Genomic DNA, 25057 nt, shown 5'->3' with positions numbered 1-25057 from the left:
CTTTAGATTTGTGCGATTTATCGTGCAGCCGAAATTTAGAGGATGGCTTTTCGTACTCATGTGAATGATCTCACATTTTTCCTTATTCAGAGACAACTGTCACTTTTCGCATCGTACAGATATCGTGTCTAAGTCTTTTTTCAATTCGTTTTGATCTTATGGTGACTTTACTAGAAGGTAAATGACAGCATCATCTGCAAACAATCTAAGAAGATTAGGAACAGCAAAGTGCGTGTAACGGTTCCTTGGGGAACGCCAGATATCAGTTTTGTTTGATCGATGATTTACCATCGAGTATGTAATGTGACCTTTCTGGCAGGAAATCACGTATCCAGTCGCACAACTAAAGCAATACGTCATAGCATGCAATCAGATTAGAAGTCTGTCGTAGGGAAAGATGTCAAAAGCATCTGGTAATCTAGAAATGGAATCAAATCGAACTCCTCTGTCGACAGCACTCATTACCTTGTATGACCAAAGAGCCAGTTGTATTTCACAAGAACGACAATTCCTGAATCTCTGTTGACTACGAGCCAATAGACCGTTTTCTTTGAGGCAATTCATAATGTTCGAATACAGTGTTTGTTTCAAAAACCTACTGCAAACAAACGTTAGGGATATGGGTCAATAATTAATCGGATTACTCCTATTTCCTTTCATGAGTATTAATGTGACCTGTGCGAATTCCCGGTCTTAGGTACGGATCTTTCGTGGAGCGAGCGGTTGTATATGATACCTGAGTATGGGGCTCTTGTATCGGGATACAGTATTGATATACCATTTGAAACCAAAGACTTGCCTTTGTTAAGATACTTCGCTGCACGGAGGGTATCTACTTCTAAGCTATTCATGTTGGCAGTTCTTCTTGATTCGAGTTCTGGAATATTTACTTTGTCTTTTTTGGTGAAGGAATTTCGTAAAACTGTGTTTAATAACGCCGCTTTAGTGACGACGTCATCGGTAATATTCCTTCTGGTGTCACACAGTGAAGGTATTGATTGTGTCTTGCCTTGTGAGGCTACAACGCAGTCCTTGCTATGAATATTTTCGCTTACTTAACACAAAAATGGCTCTGAGCACTATGGGACTCAACTGCTCAGGTCATCAGTCCCCTATAACTTAGAACTACTTAAACCTAACTAACCTAAGGACGTCACACACATCCATGCCCGAGGCAGGATTCGAACCTGCGACTGTATCGGTCGCGCGGTTCCAGACTGTAGCGCCTAGAACCGCTCGTCCACCCCGGCCGGCTACTTAACACATGAAACTGTTTGTATACGATGTATTGTCTAGTGTAAATATGTATTGTAAATACTGTATTTAAATTATGTAATATTTAACACTGGCAAGTCAGGGCATATTTAGTTAACGTTGAGCAGAGAGATTGTTTTGTCGTGCCGCTGGGCGCGGGAGCGCGCCAGCGGGTAGTAGTAGCAGTGACGCCGTGCTCGGAGTAAGACGAACAGTCGAGTGCTGCTATTCTTAGCTGTGTTAGATATAACGGCTAGTGTGTGGCTCTAAGTACGACGTGAGAGTAATGGTCGGCATATCTGGAAGCATGGCCGGGCAAGTTATTATGGATTAATGGGCATAGTGCTGAAGAAACGAGGACTTAAATGTGAAGCGCACTGTGGGCCCAAGTCGCAAAAGTAAAAGCCCGCTGCCACATTGTGTCGCTGCCGTGGAATTCCGTCGATCCACCGACAACGAGGGAAGTAAGATCTACGTAATTTTCATGAGATAAAATTGTAGAAGGCTTGCCAGTGACTGTGCTTTTCTCTGAAGTTGAACAATTAATAACAAGCACTTTATAATCGAAGTGTTGCAGTTACATTCCACCCGACAATGACACCAAGTAGGTTCCTTCCGATCCTTACCTTATTGATCCGAGTGTGTCACGCCATTATCAAGAGAAAATATGTTAATTATCAAATTATTTGCATAGACGGTGAAGGGTAAATTTCATACTGGTTATCGTAGTTACTTGTTGCACTTAATAAGCTTACGCCAACCGTAGTGACTGAAGTAATAAATTTGATTATTAAAATTTATTTCAATGCATATTCAGCTGAAGTTAGTTCAAGGATATTTCATGAAACTATTAAGCTTATTCCACCTGACAATCCCCCAATTAATGAATTATTATCATTCAAAACATAGTTAATCAATTTTTGGCAATATATTTCATTATCAGTAGATTAAACTGTACAAAGTACCTAATTTTAAAGACGCAATGACAGTCCATTATTCAAAATCTAGATATATAATTATCTGTGTTGTCAGCATTGCACTTAGCTGACAAATTATGAACAAAATTACTATCAAAATACTTATTGAAAGTTAGCGATTAATGTTTAAGTGTAGATAGATTGTTATGACATTGTTTTATATGACTACTGAGCCTGACACAGCGCTTACGTAAAAGTTCCTGCGTTAAAAGCAGGTAAACTTTACTTTTGACACAATTATTCACGTACTTAACAGTACTGTCGCTTATCAGTTGAGCTGGCGACCGATTGTTTTAATTGCTTGTACAACTTAATCATTTCTTTCGGCAAAATTTCCACTGGCAAAATTTATTTCCAAATTATTTCCATTATTTCATTTACCGATAGTTATTGAATGAAATTACTCATTCAATAACGATCAAGTTATAACGTCTCCTGTTTCCCGCGGAATAATCATTATTTACTTCGGATTCTGAAGCTTTATCCCGATGCGGGTCAAAATTCATAATTCACGGTCATTGTCAACTAGTAATTTCGCAAATCCCGGGAAGCGGGGGGGGGGGGGGGGGGTGTTATAGCCTCTGGTGCACTTAACATACGACGAGAAGCTCTTTGGATTTTCTGGCAGATTTCAAGACGGAGTTTCGTTGCGAAAACTATCATATGTGTCTCGCATTGAATTCCGCTCTAAGTTTCGAGCTTCAGTAAAATGTCCCCAATCTTGGAGATTTTGAGTTGTGTTTCTCGTTTTTAGTATTGTTACCAGGCCTGGTAGAGTATATAATGGGCTTGCACAGCGTCAGATGTTGAGCAATCACTGTGAAGGACACGGAGATGTCGTGTGCCTGCACCTGACAGAGTTTGGAAGTGGCCTCATTGTGGACCTCGATTTGGCTGGCTGGTGGAATCATTTACGAGGTGCATTCAAGTTCTAAGGCCTCCGAATTTTACCGCCAGCGGCGAGAATGAGAACTGTTTTAAATACTTAAAATGGCGACGTTTTCCTTACTTGAACAGCGTGCAATCATTCGTTTTCCGAATTTGCGTGGTGTGAAACCAATTGAAATTCATCGACAGTTGAAGGAGACATGTGGTGATGGAGTTATGGATGTGTCGAAAGTGCGTTCGTGGGTGCGACAGTTTAATGAAGGCAGAACATCGTGTGACAACAAACCGAAACAACCTCGGGCTCGCACAAGCCGGTCTGAAGACATGAACGAGAAAGTGGAGAGAATTGTTTTGGGGGATCGCCGAATGACTGTTGAACAGATCGCCTCCAGAGTTGGCATTTCTGTGGGTTCTGTGCACACAATCCTACATGATGACCTGAAAATGCGAAAAGTGTCATCCAGGTGGGTGCCACGAATGCTGACGGACGACCACAACGCTGCCTGTGTGGCATGTTGCCAAGCAATGTTGACACGCAACGAAAGCATGAATGGGACTTTATTTTCGTTGGTTGTGACAATGGATAAGACGTGGATGCCATTTTTCAATCCAGAAACAAAGCGCCAGTCAGCTCAATGGAAGCACACAGATTCACCGCCACCAAAAAAGTTTCGGGTAACCGCCAGTGCTGAAAAAATGATGATGTCCATGTTCTGGGACAGCGAGGGCGTAATCCTTACCCATTGCGTTCCAAAGGGCACTACGGTAACAGGTGCATCCTACGAAAATGTTTTGAAGAACAAATTCCTTCCTGCACTGCAACAAAAACGTCCGGGAAGGGCTGTGCGTGTGCTGTTTCACCAAGACAACGCACCCGCACATCGAGCTAACGTTACGTAACAGTTTCTTCGTGATAACAACTTTGAAGTGATTCCTCATGCTCCCTACTCACCTGACCTGGCTCCTAGTGTCTTTTGGCTTTTTCCAACAATGAAAGACACTCTCCGTGGCCGCACATTCACCAGCCGTGCTGCTATTGCCTCAGCGATTTTCCAGTGATCAAAACATACTCCTAAAGAAGCCTTCGCCGCTGCCATGGAATCATGGCGTCAGTGTTGTGAAAAATGTGTACGTCTGCAAGGCGATTACGTCGAGAAGTAACGCCAGTTTCATCGATTTCGGGTGAGTAGTTAATTAGAAAAAAAATCGGAGGCCTTAGAACTTGAATGCACCTCGTAATATCCAGACTCGTGGGTCATTCGGATGTGACAGTGGAACTACATGGGAACTTGACGGGAGGCATACTCCTCGTCAAGTTCCCGGTTGACGATGTCTGACCACCACAAGGGAGGATCACGATATTGTGCAACTGCTGATGAATGGTGTGGTACTGCGTTTAGCGATCAATCTCTGGTCTGCACTAACGTGGTTGACTACCGTTGGCGAGTATGGTGGCGCCCTGTGGAGGGGTCGCACTCTTCCTATGTTTTGGAGAGGCACAGCGGTGTTACTCCTGGCATCATGGTGAATGGAGCAATTGGGTATGACTTCGGGTCACGGCTAATAGTAACTAAGAGAAGTCTGACAGTACAACGATATGTCTGCGTTCCCATGTGTTATCTCTCGTGTGACAGTATTATGGTGCCATTTTCCAACAGGATACTGCTCATGCATACCTGGTACGTATCTCTATGAGCTGTCTGCATGATGCATAAGTTCTCCTGCCGTCAGCAAGATTCCCGGATCTATCCCTAATGGAACAAATATGGGAACCAGCTCGGACGTCAGATCCGTCCAATTACCAGTATCCAGGATATGAAGGACAAGTTACAGCGGTTGTGGCCCAGCTTGTCCCATCTGACGATACCACGACTTGTTGGCACCCTTGCCAACCGAATCAGTGTATGCAACCAGGCCTGAGAAGACGCAACGTCATACTGATGAGTGGGCTGATACTGCCAAGTTCTTAGCAGATTTGACTCGATTTCGTAATCACAGAAATAAATCACATGCCCTTTCAACCCATCGAGTTTCATTTCTTTTCTTTCTCCTGTCCTGAGTGCTTCACTTTTACTGCCAAACAGTGTATACGGATTTATAGTAATACTAAACACAAGAAACGACTCTTAAGAAGAAAAGGAAATTAATGAATCAGTGCAGTATTACAGGCACCTAATTCAACGTTAATTTCAAGAATATGACCATTCAACAAAATGGTTAACAATGAAGAAGAGCATTGGAGTCTCTGTAGCTCGCATGCGTTAATTATAGGTATTTTTTCAGTTGACTCTACGCATTAAATGAAACAAGTCTGACTACTACAGTACATTCAGAGACTCCAGTATCATATTATGATGCATGAAATTTACTGGTTGGCTGTAAGTGGAGAGTATCTCAGCCAGGAATAGAGGGTCTACATTTGTCGAGCCGAAGGTTACTGAAAATCTTTTAGGGTAAAATTATGGAGTATGATTTAGCAATTCATATTCACATTTACCTCAAATTTTAGGATTTGTAGAGGCTAGCTTTTCTAGCAGAGCTGTGGACAAACGAACTATCAGAGATAGTTGTAACATAGTCACATTTTATGAGCAAAATACGATTTGTTTATCCAACGCCTACAGAAATATTTCTTCGCTCGTCGAAATTTCAGAACTAAATTGCGTTTCAGCGATCACTTGCGACAGGATTTCATCTGTTCCAGCGCAAACGTATCAGCTGCCCACATTAATAAACGGCGTTGAAAAGGTGTCAGCTAACGGTCGTTCTACCCCGAGCAGCCTGTTTAAAAAAAAAAATTCTTTTTCTGCCTTCTAACAAGGAAGAAAAAGTTTTTTGGCGTCTTTGTAACATTATTCGCTTCAAGAATCAGAAATCTGATGTCTTAAGTTGATAAGTAATGGCAGCACGAATATTTACGTTTGCAGCTATACTTGCAGGAATAGAAGTGCACAAAGCCAACAACACTTGTTCAAGACGAACGGGTACACATGTTGTCCACATACACTTCACCGCATTAAGGGAGCTGTCAGCTAAACTCATCCTAGTGATCCTCGCCGATGTCGTCTTCAAAAGCAAGGTGTTGGATAAGCAGTTAAACATCAAAACTACGACTCTGAAACCATCAGATTAAAACTTCTAGAAGAATGGCTGCAGTCAAGATAGAACTGAAGTTATATGAAATAAAAAAGGGTGATCTTTTCCGCCGCGTATAAACTCTACCGATTGATCGATTAGAGGATGCGGAACAAAAAATGTGTAATGAACTTATTTGCGGAAATGCATAAGTTCCATGCTAGAGACCATTTTTCAGTCATTCATTGTCACAAAGACTGCGATCTAACACGCACTGTACCAAGCACCCACATTTACAGTATGTGTTGAAAATAGTTTCCATGTGCCTCAACATATGCGTGTTCGCGCCGTAGCATGTTCTGTCTCACACGTTCACGTCGGCCGTTCTTCATCCAAACAGTGTCAAAGGCAGCAGGAATTCTCTGCTACAGTGTCTTCACATCTGGAATGGGCTCTACATACATGATACTTTTGAGATGGCACCCTAACCAGAAATCGTACGGATTGAGGTCCGCTGAACGAGCAGGACGTGCAACTGGACCCCCTCGTCCGATCCATTCACCACAGATGACACGATTGTGATGCATCCGGACGTTAACGGCGAAGTGGGCTGGATCACCACCATATAGCTGCAACATAACCCTCCGAATCACCAATGGAACTTCTTCCAGCTGTGGAGGCAAAGCCACCCATAAGAAATGCTGATAGTTTTAGCCTGTTAGGCGTCGTGGAACGAAGACCGGTCCCAAATTACGGTCGCCAATAATCCCGGCCAACATATTCCGGTTGCACCGATGCTGATGATTCGCTGTCACCATACCATGGGGGTTCCGCACACTGTCCCACAGATGACCGTTATGAAAGTTGAAGATACCACTCCGCGTAAAGGTGGCCTATTCTGTGAATAGAAAGGATGATACAAATCCCAGAATCATGGTTGCCTTGTGAAGAAACCAGTGACAAAACTGCACCCGATGTGGAAAATCTATCGCTAGCAAGCACTGCACATGCTGTAAGTGATAAGGGTAGTAACAGTTGTCATGGAGAATGTTCCAAACGATCGTCTGGCTTATCCTGTACTGGAGAGTCAACTGCCTGGTACTGAAACAGCGGTCGCCTTCCACAGTGTTGATCACATTTTCCTCTAAGTCTGGTGTCTGAACATTTCGGGTACGTCCTTCACGATTTCCTGCATCCTGAAACGACCCTGTCTCAGACAAACGGCGAAACACTGTTGCAAACATTGAATGCTGTGGGTTTTGTCGGAGGAGATAGGTCTCCTGCTATAACATTGCTGCCTGCCGCCCGTTGCCATTTGCTTTTCCGTATGTTGACACCACGTCGATAAGCTCTCGATTCAAATACGGAATTATTGCGTACAGCGCTGCATCACATCCACTACAAGGTGAGTCAGCAAGAGGAATGAATCGGACACAACATTACCAATTACTAAGGTAGGAACGGCGCTACAGCATGACGTATGAGGAACAGTATGATCCTCTTGGAGGAAATGCATACTGTAACTGTGGCTGCGTGGTAGTGCACTTATAAGACCCAGACTCTGTAACAAAGTATGATTGAATAAATGGTCTCTAGCATGGAAACCATGCATTTCCGTACGTAAGTTCATTACATCTTTTTTGTTCCGTATCCTCTCATCTATCAGAGTTTGAATTCGATGGAAAAAGTCACCCTGTATAAACCAACCCCTCCTGTTCAAACACGAAGGCATAGACGCAGTTCTGATCAGCGCGTTCATATCATTCAAAAGAGACAACATGCTCTGTTTGTCTGTCGTATTTGACGTCTTTATTGCACTTAATTTGTTCTAAGGCCGATGCCCAAGTTGTCGCGAACATTGCAGTTGTATCACTCTATCTGTGCCCAATGTAATGAAGAACTCAACACCATGCAACGTCTTGTAGACAGTTCGTTGGAAAGAGAGCAACGATGTTCACTGCAGTGATTACTTCACGGCCTCTTCATATCGAAAGAATAATGTCCAAATAATCTTTAAAAGTGAAAGTATCTAACCAAAATTGTTTCCTTTTTAATTAGTGGAAGTATCAAAGATAAAATTGCTCCAAAATAATTATTCAACAAACCTGCTCTGACTGCGAACTTGTTTCGTGCACTCCTCCATTTTGCCAGCAATGAAACATGTATTTGACTCAGCAATCAAGTTTAAGAGAATAATTCCGTTTGTGCAGTGGCATTAAGATGGTACTGGAAAATTAACTTTTGGCTCTGATGTTTACTTAATGAAATTATATCTTGAATTGAATAATGCCAGTTGTCCAATGGCATAAAAGTAGTTATTTGAAATAGCTTAGCTCTCATAACTTAAGTTATACCAAAATCTATTTCGAACCATGAACTGCACATACATATTGCATAGAGGCCTCATTTTCTTTACGTTGTTTCATTTGGTGGGTAACTTTACTTTACTACTCATTTTCATATCCCGTACAAGCAAAGGATGTGGATTATGATTCAGGCTGTTAGATTTAAACACAATGTTGATAAAAATTTAAGTCATATACATTTTTGCGGCACGAATCACTCTTACAAAAAGTTTTACAAAATACCTACTGCGTCAAAACTTGGACACACAAATCCTTACTCTGAACAGTATCTAACAAAAACCATTTTTGAAATAGTTTTATAGCTTCTCCCATAAACGTGCTAAAGTTTGCTCAGTGTACAACCTGAAAAATGCGTAGCGCGAATCCTCTCTTAAAGCTGTCACCACACGTCTGCTTCCTCAGAGCATTTAGCTGAGACTACTGAGTTTTTTACTGTGCGCGCCCGGCTCTCTTAACCATCAAAGATCCTCCCACGCAAAGATATTATACTCATTCCACCTTGCGGTTGGCAACAATCGACTTTATTTTCTGGGTCTACCCTGATCAGACCTTAGCACATACCTTTCATTACCTCACTGACGAAGCAGGGTTCGAAATACGTCTGTGAGTTTCCGTGATAACGGCTACGGAGGCACAGTGTACACTCATGTGAAATAATTATACTCATATATTTTTTAAATTCATCTGTTGTGTTTACTTTCACACATTTGATGCACGTGAGTGGTGATTTTATTGTAGCCCACCTCCAGAATAAAAGAAAATGTTATTGGTGTAGCAGCACATGTAACATTTGTTAGGCCTTTAGCAATGAGCTGCCTAGTCACACAAATATGGTTGTAGCTCCACGCACCTGTTCCTCAACGGCGATAGTCCGGCAATTCCAGAGGAACTCCAGGACGTTGATGATCATGGCGAGGATCATACCGCAGCCCAGCACGAGGAAGACGCCCCCCACATCGAGGATGCCCAGCTCGGCGTTGCTGCTGGAAGGCCCCTCCTCCTCTGCAGGACACTCTTTGCCCTCGGGCGCCTTCCACCAGAGCTCCTTGAGGGCGGTCAGGTTGCCTCGCTCCTGCAGCGTCAGCACTGCCCCGCTGATGGCTGTCCGGTAGGGTGAGTCTGTACCAACATAAGATGAGCCTTCCTGGAGGAATATCCGTTACGACTGCTCCGCATCTATATCTGCAACTACACTCTGCAAGCCACCTTGGCATCGCTGTTAGTCCCTCCCTTCTGTGTTCCATTCGCACATGACAACGACTGAGGGGAAACCTCTGTGTTGGCTCTAACTTCACTCATTTTCTCGTCTACTTACGAGAGATATGTAGATGCCTGAGTCTTCTTGAAGTACTCTCTCTCTAAACTTTAACAGCAGAGCTCTCCGATACGCAGAACGCTTCAGTTGTAGCGTCTACTATTGGAGTTTGGTAACTATTACCACAACGTTTTTGCGTCGAGTAAGCAGTCCCGTAACAAAACGAGTCACTCTTTGTTGGATCCACTTCAGCTTTTCTATTAATCCAAACTTATAAGGCTCCCAGACTGATAACCAATATTTAAGAATCGGTCCAGTAAGTCTCTTTGAACCCACTTCTTTTGTGGATGAATTGATTTCCTTACTTTCGAATAACTCTCAGCCCCACACCTGCTTTTCATATACCAGCTGGGTGTTTCAATTAAAGCGGAGCTATCACAGAGGTCCAGTGTGGGTTGTAATTAACGTATGGCAGCGAAAATTAGTAGATATTATAATGTGTTAATGTGGAGCTGATTTACGCTGGAAAAAATTAAGTCCAATTTTGTCCACCATATGGTGTTGTAAATGTGAGAAAGACGTATAGAAATGTCTCCGTATGTAATGGATTAGGAATGGGGCGTGGGCAGAAAAGGTCAAACAAATGAGAAATGCGTAATATTGATTTTGTGTTACCCGTCGCTTACATAATTTATTCAATATGAGCAATGGAGAATCGAGGGGACGCTATACAGCACCATATTTGCACATTTTTGAAGGACATCATGTTCACCAGTGACTGTTAAACTTTTTATTTCCACTATTGCAATTTCGGCCTTAGGCCATTATCAAGTGCAGATGTTCTGGCTTTAATCCATGTCAACTTTATACAAGCTGACACATTTATAAGTCGTTGTCATTTGCTGTTATATACATTCGTAACGCTGCTAAGTAGTGCGAGCACACATGTGCATACATGGTAAAACAGCACAGTCTGTACATACACATGTTTGTTCCACCAGCACTAGTAACTTTTGCACTAAAACACAGCAGCAAACGACCGTTTACAGGCTACTGCTGAATTTTTTTTTTCAGGAGATAATTGAAAGTATTGCTAACCCTCTTATACTACCATTAACACGGCACAGTCTTCCATTGAGGGCAAAGAATTTCTAAGACTCGCTTACACTGATCAGCAACATTATGACCACCTACCTACTATCGATATAAAGCAGTCCAGGCGATAGAAGCGTCACCTGACGAGGAATGACTGCTAGTCAGACAAACTCACACTGCATGGAGTATCAGTATCAGTATCTGTGTTTAGTATGGGAAAGACTCACGATCTATCTGATTTTGACTGAGGGCAGTTTGTCGTGGCTTGGAGATTCGGCACGAGCGTTTCGGAAATTGCATGACTTGTCGGGTGCTCGAGGAGCACTGTGGTGAGTGTCTTCAACAAGTGTCGAAACCAAGTGGACATCCAGACGTAATGGGGATTGGGCGGCCACTCCTCTTTACAAATGTCGAACGTCGTGGGATGTTGATCGTCGTAGGCTGGGAAGACTGGTAAAACAGGACAGGAGGCACACTGTGACATTAAACTCTAATGATGGGCAGAGTACAAGTGTGTCTGAACACACAGTGCAACGAACACTCCTAATGATGGGTCTCCGCAGCCAATGACCCATACATGTGCCAAGTTAACACCACAACATCGACAACAACGATTGAAATGGGCACATGAACATCGGCACTGGACGTTGGTGCAGTGACAGAGCGTTGTGTGGTCTGATGAATCACGATATCTTCTTCGTCAATCCGATGAGAGGGCAAGAACCGCCATGTTCCTGTGAACAGCTCATGTACTGCGGGACGGAGACAAGCTGGCGGCTGCTTCGTTATGCTCTGGGGAACATTCATGTGCGCATCAGCTGTCCCACTGGGGCTCGTGCAAGGCACCATGATGGCCAAGGAGTACCGTACACTGTCGGCCGAAGTGGCCGAGAGGTTCTAGGCACTACATCCCTCAAGCGTGGATGTGTGTGATGTTCTTAGGTTAGTTAGGTTTAAGTAGTTCCTAGTTCTAGGGGACTGATGACTTCAGAAGTTAAGTCCCATAGTGCTCAGAGCCATCTGAACCATTTAGTACCGTACACTGATTGCAGGCCACGTACACCCCTTCACGACGATCGTGTTTACCGACGGCAGTGGCGCTTTTCAACAAGTTAGTGCGCCTTGTCACAAGGTCAGGAATGTGATCGCCAGATCTGAACCCTATCGATCACATCTGGGATATGACTGAACGTGGCGTCGGAGGTCATCACCCCTCCCCTCCAAGGAATTTACGATAATGAGGTGACTTGCGCGTGCAGATGTGGTGCCAACTCCCTCCAGCGATCTACCTCATTGCTTCCATGCGACGAAGCGTCGCCACTGTTATCCGTGCCGAAGGTGGACATACCGACTGTTAGGTAACTGGTCATTATGTGCTGGCTGATCAGGGTATAAGCGCTTGCAGTGGAGTAAATGTATTGTTTTTGTGATTTGTTCCTTCCTCTTAACCGATTTTAACAGTGCTCTGGAGCTGTTTCAAATATTTCTGACGGTGACCTTGCATCCCTTTATCGTCTCTCCCATTAGATATTTACCTATGACTAATGTTTGCCTCCAATGTGATTAAATAAATATTCATCTAACAGATACGTACAGTTCACCAGTAGTCCTATAAGTAAATAAGAGTAAACGAGGATTTTCGAGAAAGATGAGAGGGGCAAGGGGGTGTTGTGGAAGAGACTATCGTCTTTTACAGATCTTTCATATCTGTTCTGGGTGAGTAATTGTGAAACTGAACCTTATTAAGAGCTTAACATTTTGATATATAATGAAGGATGTAGCAAATTACGTGGAGAGAATGGAAAAAGAGCACAAGATTATCGATCGTCAGATGAAGCAAGTTATTAAGCGTTTACTGCCTGACGGTACTAAAAAGTCCTATCCACTTCCTACAGTCATGAAACAGTACGTAATAGAATTCAAATACTGGCGTCGTGTCGGGACGTCTGTGTGCCGCTGATGTAGAGCAGGACACTCTTTAGCTATGATACTTTAATATCTCTGCCCACAGAGATAATAACCAGTTGACTGTCGTACCTTTGTGTTGTTCATTTCGTCAAATGATTTTACGGGTCCTGCTGACTCGAAGAACATTATTGTGGGTGTTTTGATTTTTATAACCCGGTTTAGTATTGTTTTAGTTAATGTTAAGTGATATTACTAATGCAATAAATAAATAACCCAACCAGATACGACGAATCATAGTACTCTATTTTTAGTTACTTAGGTAATATTCTCCTCAAATACTAAATCCTTTGTTACAGTTTTCATAGTTTGTGCACAGAAGGGTAAGGAAGAACTAATCTACTCCACCTGCCCCACGCGTGACGAAGAAATAAATTTTTAATGTGCGGAATTTGAATTGTATGTAGTGCTCATTCAGTTCACCGCATTAAGATGGCCGCAGACGGGAACTACAGCACTGATTGACGTTCGAATTTATTGAGATTACAAAGAAAGCTTTTAGAGTTAATTACACAAAACAGTTATCTATCATTTTACCATGGAAACAGATAGATTCTGAATGTATCCTCGTATACAAAACGGCTCTTTAGGAGTGATTAAAAGAAATTGTGGGATTCAAATTAGGAAGGAAAGGACATTATTTCTTGAAAATTTTGGGTGTATGCGTCTTTTGAATAACTAAAATGACATAGTGCTGACTTTGTCTTGTTTATCTAACTTATCAAGTAGGTTTAGAGTCTTCATGGCATGATAATACGCATTAGTTACAGCTACTACGATTAACGAGCTGATTTGTACAGCCTTTGCTGATCGTATGTATTCCTGGATACGCCGACCACGATATTGCCCGTTCTTACAGTGAGGGATAAAACGACCCGAAAGTAACGTCAGAGCAGGGTAAGGCATGTCGAATCGTGTAAAATTTCCCAGATAACCACAGGAAGAAAAACTACCGTTGAGTCGCTACAGCCACAAAATGTCACCCAAATACTTCCTCTCCCATACACTCGTCACTGATTGGCTGCCATTTTATGACATTGCTCCTCAATGGCGCATCTCCGACAAGCGTTAGTTACAAAATTTAGCTCGATTCGATGTCCCCCACCCCGCTCTGATTAATTATTAGGATGTCTTTTTCCACCCTGTTGAGCCTTCCATACTAAACTGTTACGTTGTCACAAACGGCCCCTGCCAGGAAGATTACACTCAAGACACCCCTGTGTACCATAGAACATACACAAGCACTTGCAGGCGCAACCAAGAAGAAAACAATTCTTCGAAACAAACAGAACTTGCTAGAGACTAATGCGAACCTGCAGAGGTCGCCTCACAGATGCAGGGAAAGTTGGAGTACTCCGCCGGCCTCCGCCGGCTTTATAAGGCCAGCGCAGCAGCAGTACAACCAGTTCCTCGCCGAGCTAGGACCAGCTCCGACGGACCTCACCGACGCTCTTGATGAAAGGTCGTCTACTAGTTATTTGTTTTTTTTTGTGAGTGTATATTGTGATTGTTCAAGAAGTGTAGTTCAGTTTCAATAAACGACATTATACTGAGTGTTCTACAATACTGAGTATCCTTCATGAACCATCCACGGATAACTTGTAATAAATCGTTTTTGCGCTGGTGTTGTTGCGTCTTCTGTTGGTTTTGGGTGGTTCGATTGTTCTCTCGAAACTTCTTGTCAGAGGATTTCCTGTGCAGAGAATTGAAGGCTATTTGGGCGCGTGCGCGTTGCCGTTTGATAGACTTGGATTCCAGCGCTGGGGCTGTGTGGTGGCTCCCCACGTGGTGCCGCGAGTGGCGCGGAGTGTGGTGGCAGTGGCCGGAGCAGTGGGCTGTGGTGTGTTCGATGTCGCTGTTACTTGAGCAATGGCATGGACCGCTTTGCGACTGCTAGAGGCACGTGTGTTTGTAAGAGCTCTTTCTGCATCCTAAAGTATTAATCAAGGTGCTGCATGATGTTTTAGAAACGCGGACAGCGTAGTCTTGTGCAGGCCGAAATGAGTTGATGACACTGTGGGAGTCTTGTCAACTCTTCTTCACCCTGGCAGCCTGTGGCCCCGAAGTTGTTTCTAGTTGGTCTTCAGAGCTAAGCTACGACGCGGTAGCCCACCCGGCTAGCCGCGCGGTCTAACGCGCTGCTTCCCGAGCGGAAAGTCAGACCGGTCGCCGGCACGAATCCGCCCGGCGGATTAGTGTCGACGTCCGGTGTGCTCGCCAGTCTGTGGATGGTTTTTAAGGCGGTTTTCCATCTGCCTCGGCGAATGCGCGCTGATTTCCCTTATTCCGCCTCAGTTACACTGTGTCGGCGACTGCTGCGCAAACACTGTCTCCACGTAGGTGTACACCATAATTACTCTACCACGCAAACTTTGGGGCTACACTCGTCTGGTATGAGACGTTCCCGGGGGGTCCACTGGGAGCCCAACCGTACAATAACCTGGGTCTGTTGTGGGGCGGCGGTGGGGTGAGTGGACTTCTGTAGCCTGTTGTGTGGTTATGTACTACCGTGGGCTACGGCGGGGATGAAGCGTCTCCGTCGTTTCTAGGTTCCCAGTTCAATACACAATATGACGCGGTGGCTTTCTTCTTCCGGCTCTCCAGAAATCGGAGAGGTTATAGCGCTTATTATACTGTTCCCGCACCCTAGTTACATCTAAAAACCGAGTAATGTTTCTCTTACCACGTTTGGAACAGTATCGTGACCTCAAGTTGGTCCCGTTTTGTAACGTTTTAAATCAGTAGCGATTGTGTGCAACAGATAGCAGTAATTCCGTCCCTGTTTAGTGTGTAAGTGCCTTCTACAGGGTGTCCAGAAAAGGGCTCCCTGATTTCAAAATTAAATATCTCGAAAACAAATATCGATAGAGGAATGCAGTAAACGGTATGTTTATTGTGAAAGCTGTAAGACGTTTATACAGCAGTTCGAAATAATAGTTACAAAAACGGCGCTGTACGCTGTACAGCTCATATCAGCATACATAAGTGAAATAATCGTATGAAAACAATCTTTGCAAACAATCACATCACAATGTTTTCAAAATGTTCACCATTGGCACTACAGAGGTGGCGCAAACGAAGAATGAAATTCTCCATCACATTCCGCAGTGTCAAAACTGAAATGGATTCACATGCCACAGAGATCGCCGATTCAAGCTCGTCCAGCGTGGCGGGATGCTTCGGATAGACCATGTCTTTCACTGTGCCCCACAAAAAAAAGTCACAGGGAGTCAAATCCGGCAAATATGGAGGCCAATCCATGCCTGCACCAGTAAATTTGGGATAGTCCAAAGCAATGACTCGATTTCCGAAATATTCCTCAAGAAAGCGAAACAGTTCTTCGGTCTGATGTGGTCGGGCACCATCTTGCATAAACCATTCAGTACCTGGTCGATCCTCTAACGCTTGCTGTGTGCCGACAAATTGTTCCAAAATTGCAACGTAACGTGCACCAGTGACAGTTTCTCGAATGAAAAAAGGGCCAATAATGCCACTGCTGCATACTGCAGCCCACACTGTAACTTTAGGAGAATACAGGGATTTCGCTTCACATCAATATGGCTTTTCGGAACCCTAAAATCGCCAGTTCTGCTTATTCACGTATCCATTCAGGTGGAAGTGTGCTTCATCTGTAAACCAGATGCAGCCAACATCAAATCCTTCACTATCAATCATTATGAGCACCTGATTAGCAAAGGCAACCCTTTGTTGCACAGCTCGTACGGGTATGGCTTGGTGCGTTTGAATTTTGAATGGAAACATGTGTAGGCTCTTTCTCAGTGTTTTATGCGTGCTGGAACGCTTCAAACCAGTCTCAGATGCAATTCTACGGCCGGATGAGATTGGATTTCGCTGAATAATTCCAGAAACCGTGGCGATATTTTCAGGCGTAACTGCGGTTTGCTTGCGGCCAACATGCCCCACTAGATCATCAGTTACGCTGCCTGTTCGTTGAAAATTTGCTAAGAGCGTACGAATGGTTTTCGCTTGGAACATTAAATCGTGCTTTAAAACTTCGCCTTGTTGCCGTAGGACTCTCTTCTAACCTGTGGTATTCTAGCACCAGAAAAACGCGTTGTTCAATGGAGTACATGGTTTTAATCTCTTCCTTCGGTACGCTAACCACCTTTCACGTTTCAGTAGTGGAACTGATCGCTCTGGGCCTCCGATCACTATTTATACTAGGCATTACGTATGGCGATTACAGCGCCATCTGTTAGCAGCTTTTGTAACTATTATTTCAAACTGCTGTATAAACTTCTTACAGCTTTCACAATAAACATACCGTTTACTGCTTCCCTCTATCGAACTTTGTTTTCGGGATATTTAATTTTGAAATCAGGGAGTCCTTTTCTGGACACCCTGTATAAGGATTTACATATGTGTGTTACTTGTGGCAGCAAATTTATGTTTCTGGTGTTTCTATCCAAATGTTTTGCACTGATTAATTTACTGTAAAGGCCACATTGGTGACTGGTGTTTTAGAAAAACTCACGGAACAGCCATTTGACAGTGGGGCTTTACCTGTGTGTTATTATTTGGAAATATAAATCCTATTGTAAGTTATTCCGTTGCAGTTATTAATTAGCTGTTCAAGTTCTGTGTACTGTGGGGACTGTTAGTTATGGAAATTTTCTATTTGCTTCCAAGCTGTCATAACTGTCTTTTTAACAGTCTGGTTGAACTGAGCGTCTTGTAATGCAGTAAATCGGCTCCTATAGATAGATACTAGTTTGGAAAGACTGTGTGCCTGTGATAAATGTTATTTCGTATTTGTGTACACGGGCTTTAAATTACAAGAGTTGTTCACTAACTGAAGTTATGTAATTACTGTTTTCTTTAAATCTGTTCACTGAATTTAACTTTGGCGTAGCGCCATTTACAAGGTTTAATAATTTACATTATAGCTGAAATGTCATATTAGCTTAACCAGGTGGAAATGTTGTAACTGGTTAAGTCAAAATTTAATAAGCACAGTGGCATTGGAGGAGAGAAGAAAATTGAAAAACAAGAACACTGAAGATGCAAGAAAGATATACCGAAGGCTAAATAATGAACCACGAAGAGAAACAGAGCAGGCTAGGAAAAAATGGCTAAAAGAGGAATGTGATGAAATTGAAGAACTGGACAGGAAGGGAAGATACGACTTACTATACAACAGAGTAAAGACTATGACATGGGAACAAAACAGAGCAGGAAGTGCTACTATGGAAATTTTGAGTAAAGACGAAGAGGTAGTGTACAAAGATCGTGACGATGTCCTCCAGAGATGGGAAGAATATATAAAAGAGCTATATGACACAAATAGCAAACCAGAAACTCTGGAACTTGAATCACACAACAGTGTAAATGATGACGAGAAAGGACCGACCATCATAATGGAAGAAGTAAAGTCTGCCATAGCTGCAATGAAAAATGGCAAAGCGGTAGGTACAGATACAATACCGGGAGAAATACTAAAATGCTTGAACCACGATGGAATAAGAGAAATACTGAGGTTATGTAATAAAATATATGACAGTGGTGAATGGCCTGAGGGCTTTCTGACAACAGTAATGATTCCATTACCGAAAAAACAAGGAACCAAGAAATGCAGCAAGCACAGGACAATCAGCCTCATTTCACATGCAGCCAAAGTGATGCTAAGAATAATTAATAAAAGACTTGAAAAAGTAATGGAGGAGAATCTTGGCGAGGAGCAGTTTGACTTTAGACGGAATACGGGCACCAGAGATGCAATAGGGCTCCTACGAATCTTGGGAGAAAGGTTTATTGAAATAGGAAGAGACCTATATATGTGCTTCATCGATCTAGAAAAGGCATTTGACAATGTGGTTTGGGACAAGCTGGCGACTATAATGAGGGAAAAGAGAGTGGACTGGAAAACCAGAAGACTTATAAACTCATATATCTTAATCAAAAAGTTTCAGTTAAAGTGACAGGAGAAAGTACAAACTGGATCAGACTAGGAAAAGGAGTAAGACAAGGATGCTGTTTATCACCTACTCTTTTCAACCTCTACTTGGAAAATATGATTGACCAATGCTCATTAGATGACAAAGGATTAGAAATTGGAGGAAGAAGAGTAGGGTGTTTGAGATTTGCTGATGACATGGTCCTTCTAGCCACAGGGGAAAAAGAATTACAGGATTTGGTGGACACCATTGCAACTAACGGAAAAAAATATGGAATGAAAATTAACACAAATAAAACAAAAGTATTGGCACTAGAAGGAAATAAGGAAATAAAAATTATGCTGAATGAAGAAACACTAGAACAGGTGCAAAATTTTAAGTATCTTGCAAGCAGGATAGACACCGACTGGAAGTGCACCACAGAAATTAAAACAAGGATAGCAATGGCAAAAGAGGCGTTTTATAAGAAAAGGAGAATATTCTGCAGCGGTCTGGAGAGAGAACTCAGAAAGAGACTCATAAAATGTCTTGTATGGAGTGTTCTTCTATATGGCGCTGAAACATGGGCTATGAGGAAAAAAAGACAGAGAAAGGCTGGAGGCTTTTGAGATCTGGACATGGCGGAAGATGGAAAGAATAAGTTGGATAGACAGAGTAAAAAATGAAGAGGTACTGAGAAGAGTGGGAGAGAAAAGACAGTTACTAGATGTAATAAAGAAAACAAAAAGAAATTGGATTGGATATATATTAAGAAAGAATGACGGACTGATAAAAACAGTTTTAGAAGGTTATGTAGAAGGGAAAAGGAAGCGAGGAAGGAAGAGATTCCAGATACTGGATGACATGATGGACGGTACAACATACAGCAGCCATAAGAAGGAAGCAATGGATCGCAGAAAATGGAGAGGCAAAGGACCTCCTAATATAGCAAATAACTGATGACATTGCTCAACTCAATGTTTCACTTTTATATCAAGTGAATGCGTCATTTTATAGTTGTTATCTGAAGTCTTTGAAAGTCATTTGAGTTTTGACACCTTCTCCTTTCCAAAGCTATAGTCAGTGTGTAAAATTTGTTGTTGCTGTTTGGTTTCATGGGGATCACCATCAGGCTGTTAAACTGTTATTTCTTGTTGCATGATGTTATTAGAAATTGTAATATTAAGTACAGAGCATTTGTTATTCTGTGAAAGGTAAAACAAAGTTTTTGAGTTTTGATATCGAAGTTTGAATTTCTGTGTAATAAATTACTTGAAGCAAAATGCTCCTTCTACTTCACATACGATAATACAGGGTGTCCGAAAAGCCTTCCCTGATTACATAAATTGATAGCTCAGGCTAGAAGTAAGACACAAATATGAAACTTGTGTCGAATTGTTTACAACTATCAAAGTTTTTTTCTGTTTTAGGTTCGCAGTACGTAAGTAGTGGATGAGGTGCAGTGCCCAAAAAGCCATGTCAACCAATCAGGAGAAGGCAGAGTGTGTCCTGTGGTACCATGAGACACGATCACCAACCACAGTGCAGAGACACTTCCAGACAACATTTGGAAGGAATCCACCTGATGTAAAGAGCATTAAAGCCTGGTATGAGAGGTTCAAGAATACAGGATCGGTTGCTGACCTTCCGAGGTCTGGCCGCCCAAGAACCTCAGCAGACAGGGTGGAAGCTGTAAGGCAGTCTTTTCTGCGAAGTCCGAAGAAATCGGTGCGCAGGGCCTCACGTGAATTACAGATGCCAATAAGCTCTCTCCATGACATTTTACATAAACGTTTATTGTTTCGTGCATACAAAGTGCAAATCGTTCAAGCTTTGTTGCCCAATGACAGTACACGTCGATATGACTTTGCGATCGAAATGCTATCACGTATTGAGGACCATGATGGTTTTCTCAGACGAATTGCATTTCCGACGAAGCGACCTTTTTTGTCAGTGGAGTAGTGAATCGCCATAATGTGCGCATTTGGGCTTCACAACCCCCTGGCGAGGTCATGGAGTGCACCAGAGGCAGTCCAAAGGTGAATGTTTGGTGCGCGCTATTGCACGATCGAATTATCGGGCCATTCTTCTTCGCTGAGGCTACCATCACATCTGCAGTGTATCTGGACATGTTGCAACTGTTTGCTGTTCCTCAGTTGTTTCAGTATCACCCCGATATCTTGTTTCAGTAAGACGGTGCTCCGCCTCATTGGGGTTTGGACGACCGAGCCTATCTCGATATGACCTTTCCTGGGCGATGGATTGGTCGCGATGGGCCAACGGTTTGGCCTCCACGTTTTCCTCTCATAACCCCATTAGACTTCTTTTTATGGGGCTATGTCAAGGACGAGGTCTACCGAACACGTGGACCAGATCTTGAAACCCTGCGGCAACGGATAACCACAGTCGTTGAATCGATCCCTCCAGTAATGTTGGCTAGTGTGTGGACGGAAATTGAATATCGGTTAGATGTGCTACGTGCTACCAAGGGTGCTCATGTGGAAGTTTACTGATGTGTGGAAAAAACTTTGATAGTTTTTAAACAATTAGACACCAATTTCATATTTGTATCTTACTTCTAGCCAGAGTTATCAATTTATGTAATCAGGGAAAGACTTTTCGGACACCCTGCAGATCGCTAGCAGCAGCTGTGGAGTTCAGTGGGCTGTCTCACCTCTGGGCAGCGCTATGCCGTAGCCTTTGGAGTCGAGCAGTCCGCCTACTTTGCGCAGATTGCAGTCGAGCGCCGTGATGTACTCGATGCTGGTGGACTCCATGAAGAAGGCGTACTTGCCCTTCTCCTTCCTGACGCGCTCCACGCCCTCGTCGTTGCCATTGGTGAACACGTTCGGACGTGCTTGCTTCATGATGGTCCACATCCGCTGGTACAGGCTGTCGTTCGAGTTCTGTTGGCACATTTACCATACGACAAAACTAAGACACACTTCCAGAATGAGATTTTCACTCTGCAGCGGAGTGTGCGCTGATATGAAACTTCCTGGCAGATTAAAACTGTGTGCCCGACCGAGACTCGAACTCGGGACCTTCGCCTTTCGCGGGCAAGTGTTCTACCAACTGAGCTACCGAAGCACGACTCAGGCCCCGTCCTCACAGCTCTACTTCTGCCAGTATCTCGTCTCCTACCTTCCAAACTTTACAGAAACTCTCCTGCGAACCCTGCAAAACTAGCACTCCTGAAAGAAAGGATATTGCGGAGACATGGCTTATCCACAGCCTGGGGGATGTTTCCAGAATGAGATTTTCACTTTGCAGCGGAGGGTGCGCTGATATGAAACTTCCTGGCAGATTAAAACTGTGCCCGACCGAGACTCGAACTCGGGACCTTTGCCTTTTGCGGGCAAGTGCTCTACGATACAAAAATCTGCATAATCTGCATCCTTTTCAGAATTACTTTACGATTGACACTTTGACGACAGCACTTGCCCGCGAAAGGCAAAGATCCCGAGTTCGAGTCTCGGTCGGGCACACAGTTTTAATCTGCCAGGAAGTTTCATATCAGCGCACCTCCGCTGCAGAGTGAAAATCTCATTCTGGAAACATCGCCCAGGCTGTGGTTAAGCCATGTCTCAGCAATATCCTTTCTTTCAAGAGTGCTAGTTCTGCAGGGTTCGCAGGAGAGCTTCTGTAAAGTTTGGAAGATAGGAGACGAGATACTGGCAGAACTACAGCTGTGAGGTCCAGCCGTGAGTCGTGCTTCGGTAGCTCAGATGGTAGAGCACTTGCTCGCGAAAGGCAAAGGTCCCGAGTTCAAGTCTCGGTCGGGCACACAGTTTTAATCTGCCAGGAAGTTTCATATCAGCGCACACTCCGCTGCAGAGTGAAAATCTCATTCTGGAAACATCCCCCAGGCTGTGGCTAAGCCATGACTCCGCAATATCCTTTCTTTCAGGAGTGCTAGTTATGCAGGGTTCGCAGGAGAGCTTCTGTAAAGTTTGGAAGGTAGGAGACGAGGTACTGGCAGAAGTAGAGCTGTGAGTTCCACGCGTGAGTCGTGCTTCGGTAGCTCAGATGGTAGAGCACTTGCCCGCGAAAGACAAAGGTCCCGAGTTCGAGTCTCGGTCGGGCACACAGTTTTAATCTGCCAGGAAGTTTCATCTTACTACTTGTTAGTATTTATTTTTTCCTTCCGACAACAACATTATTAATCGCTTGTTCTTCGTTTCCGAACGCCGAAACAGTGATCCTGGAATTCGGCCTGCCTATCATGTAAAATTATCTACTTATGCCACTCCAGGACATGTAAATACCACGGCTGACTAGAATAAAGAAAAAATAAAACTATTAGTAATATGGAAATGCTTTTCCTGTCAGAACGCTTTAACTGAGCAGATTTCATAAGTACCATATAGTTCGGTTGCGAAAATTTCTCAAAATTACACTAATTCAAATTAGTAACTGAATATTTAATTTTTATAATGAACGTTCAAATTTCTACTCTGTTGTTTATTTCTTTCCTTTGTTCTAAAACTATTTGTTAGCGACATTAAATTGCTAAAGTTTTCACAGAGGCGGAAATTATTTAAGGAGTTTACACAATTTAGGTTATCAGAGTGTCAGTCTACAATGGCAGGTCACAATTTCCTTTTACAGTGCAATAAAACATCAAGTGATTAACATTGTCGATACTTTTGGGTAGCGTCCTGAGGTCGTAACTGATAAAACCAATTCATTATCACTTTTCCCTACGAAGAAACACTAGAAAAATATTTGACATTCGAAGGCACCACTTCCTTCTAAACAAACGAAACAGAATCCGATTCACTTCATCCCAAAACTATATAACTTTTGATGGTGTTGGGACAGCAACCAGCCATAAATTTACTTTCTGTCCCTTTATTCAAAGGGTACCGTTAACGGTTTCGAATCGTTGTGATTCTTCTTCAGACGGTTTACATGCTTTCCTTATAACATGTGGTGTGTTTTTTTTTTTTTACGGATTAATTGTCCTGCTGTAAGTAAGACGGGGCTGGACGTTTTAGCTGTTAGTGACATTCGGGTAAGGGGTGAGAAAGAAGAGGAAGTGGGAGAATACAAGGTCTACCTGTCAGGAGTCAAAGCAGGAATAGCACAATGGGGTGTAGGGCTTTACATCAGGAAAGAAATGGATCCGAGCGTAGTTGCAATAAGGTGTGTAAACGAACGACTGATGTGGATAGATTTGACAGTGTCTAGCAAGAAAATTAGGATTGTGTCAGTATATTCGCATTGTGAAGGGACAGATCAAGATAAGATGGATAGTTTTTATGAGGCACTCAGTAATGTAGTTGTTAGAGTAAAGGACAAGGACAGTGTTCTGCTCATGGGTGATTTTAATGCCAGGATTGGAGATCGAACAGAAGGGTATGAAAAGGTTATGGGTAAATTTGGAGAGGATATGGAGGCCAACAGGAACGGGAAACAACTCTTGGATTTCTGTGCCAGTATGGGCTTAGTAATCACAAACTCCTTTTTTAAAAATAAGAACATTCACCAGTATACTTGGGAAGGCAGGAGAACCAGATCTGTCATTGACTATATAATAACAGATCAGGAATTCAGGAAGGCTGTGAGGGACACACGTGTATTCAGGGGATTCTTTGATGACACTGATCATTATTTAATCTGCAGTGAAATTGGGATTGTGAGGCCGAAAGTGCAGGAGGTCAGGTCCATATGTAAGAGGATAAGAGTGGAGAAACTTCTCCTGCGGAGAGCTTCTGTAAAGTTTGGAAGGTAGGAGACGAGGTACTGGCAGAAGTAAAGCTGTGAGTAGCGGGCCTGAGTCGTGCTTCGGTAGCTCAGTTGGTAGAGCACTTGCCCGCGAAAGGCAAAGGTCCCGAGTTCGAGTCTCGGTGGGGCACACAGTTTTAATCTGCCAGGAAGTTTCATATCAGCGCACACTCCGCTGCAGAGTGAAAATCTCATTCTGGAAGTAGTAAGATGATTGAGACTTTCCCCGTAATTCTGAAGACTGTACTGGTGTGAAAGCTATGTTTTTCGTTAAGCTTAACATCCGTTTATCGTAGTAAACGCACGTAACTCAGCCACCACCGCGTGTTTGATTGTGGTTGCGCGAAAGTAGATGGAAGCCAAAATGCGCTGCAAGTAACAGATCTCTATAAAACATACCCCTGCGCTTTCTGACTGTATTGTGATAACAGATTGATCAGGAGCAGTTATCCAGTGTGAGCTGCTGGCATGTGGTGCCCCAGCGGCGAGTGGCAAATTTCAGAGACGGCAGCATGCCCTTACTTTGCTTCTTATCCTTGATTCTTCCAATTACATATG

General features: G+C 43.3%; 1 protein-coding gene across 1 annotated transcript in view; it reads right to left on the bottom strand.

Annotated features, from left to right (window-relative positions):
- The window catches only part of LOC124775716 (glutamate receptor ionotropic, kainate 2-like), a 282789-nt gene that overhangs the window by 10432 nt on the left and 247300 nt on the right, over positions 1 to 25057 (bottom strand). The window contains exons 14-15 of the mRNA XM_047250541.1: positions 21444 to 21675; positions 9411 to 9679 (exon numbers count right to left, since the gene is read on the bottom strand). Of these exons, the coding sequence (XP_047106497.1) occupies positions 9411 to 9679; positions 21444 to 21675 (501 nt within the window). The remainder of the gene's footprint in view (positions 1 to 9410; positions 9680 to 21443; positions 21676 to 25057) is intronic.

Source organism: Schistocerca piceifrons, chromosome 2 (assembly GCF_021461385.2).
Source record: "Schistocerca piceifrons isolate TAMUIC-IGC-003096 chromosome 2, iqSchPice1.1, whole genome shotgun sequence".
NCBI classification, from domain to species: domain Eukaryota; kingdom Metazoa; phylum Arthropoda; class Insecta; order Orthoptera; family Acrididae; genus Schistocerca; species Schistocerca piceifrons.
Note: the sequence above shows the minus strand (reverse complement) of the source record. Positions and strands in the feature narration are given on the sequence as shown.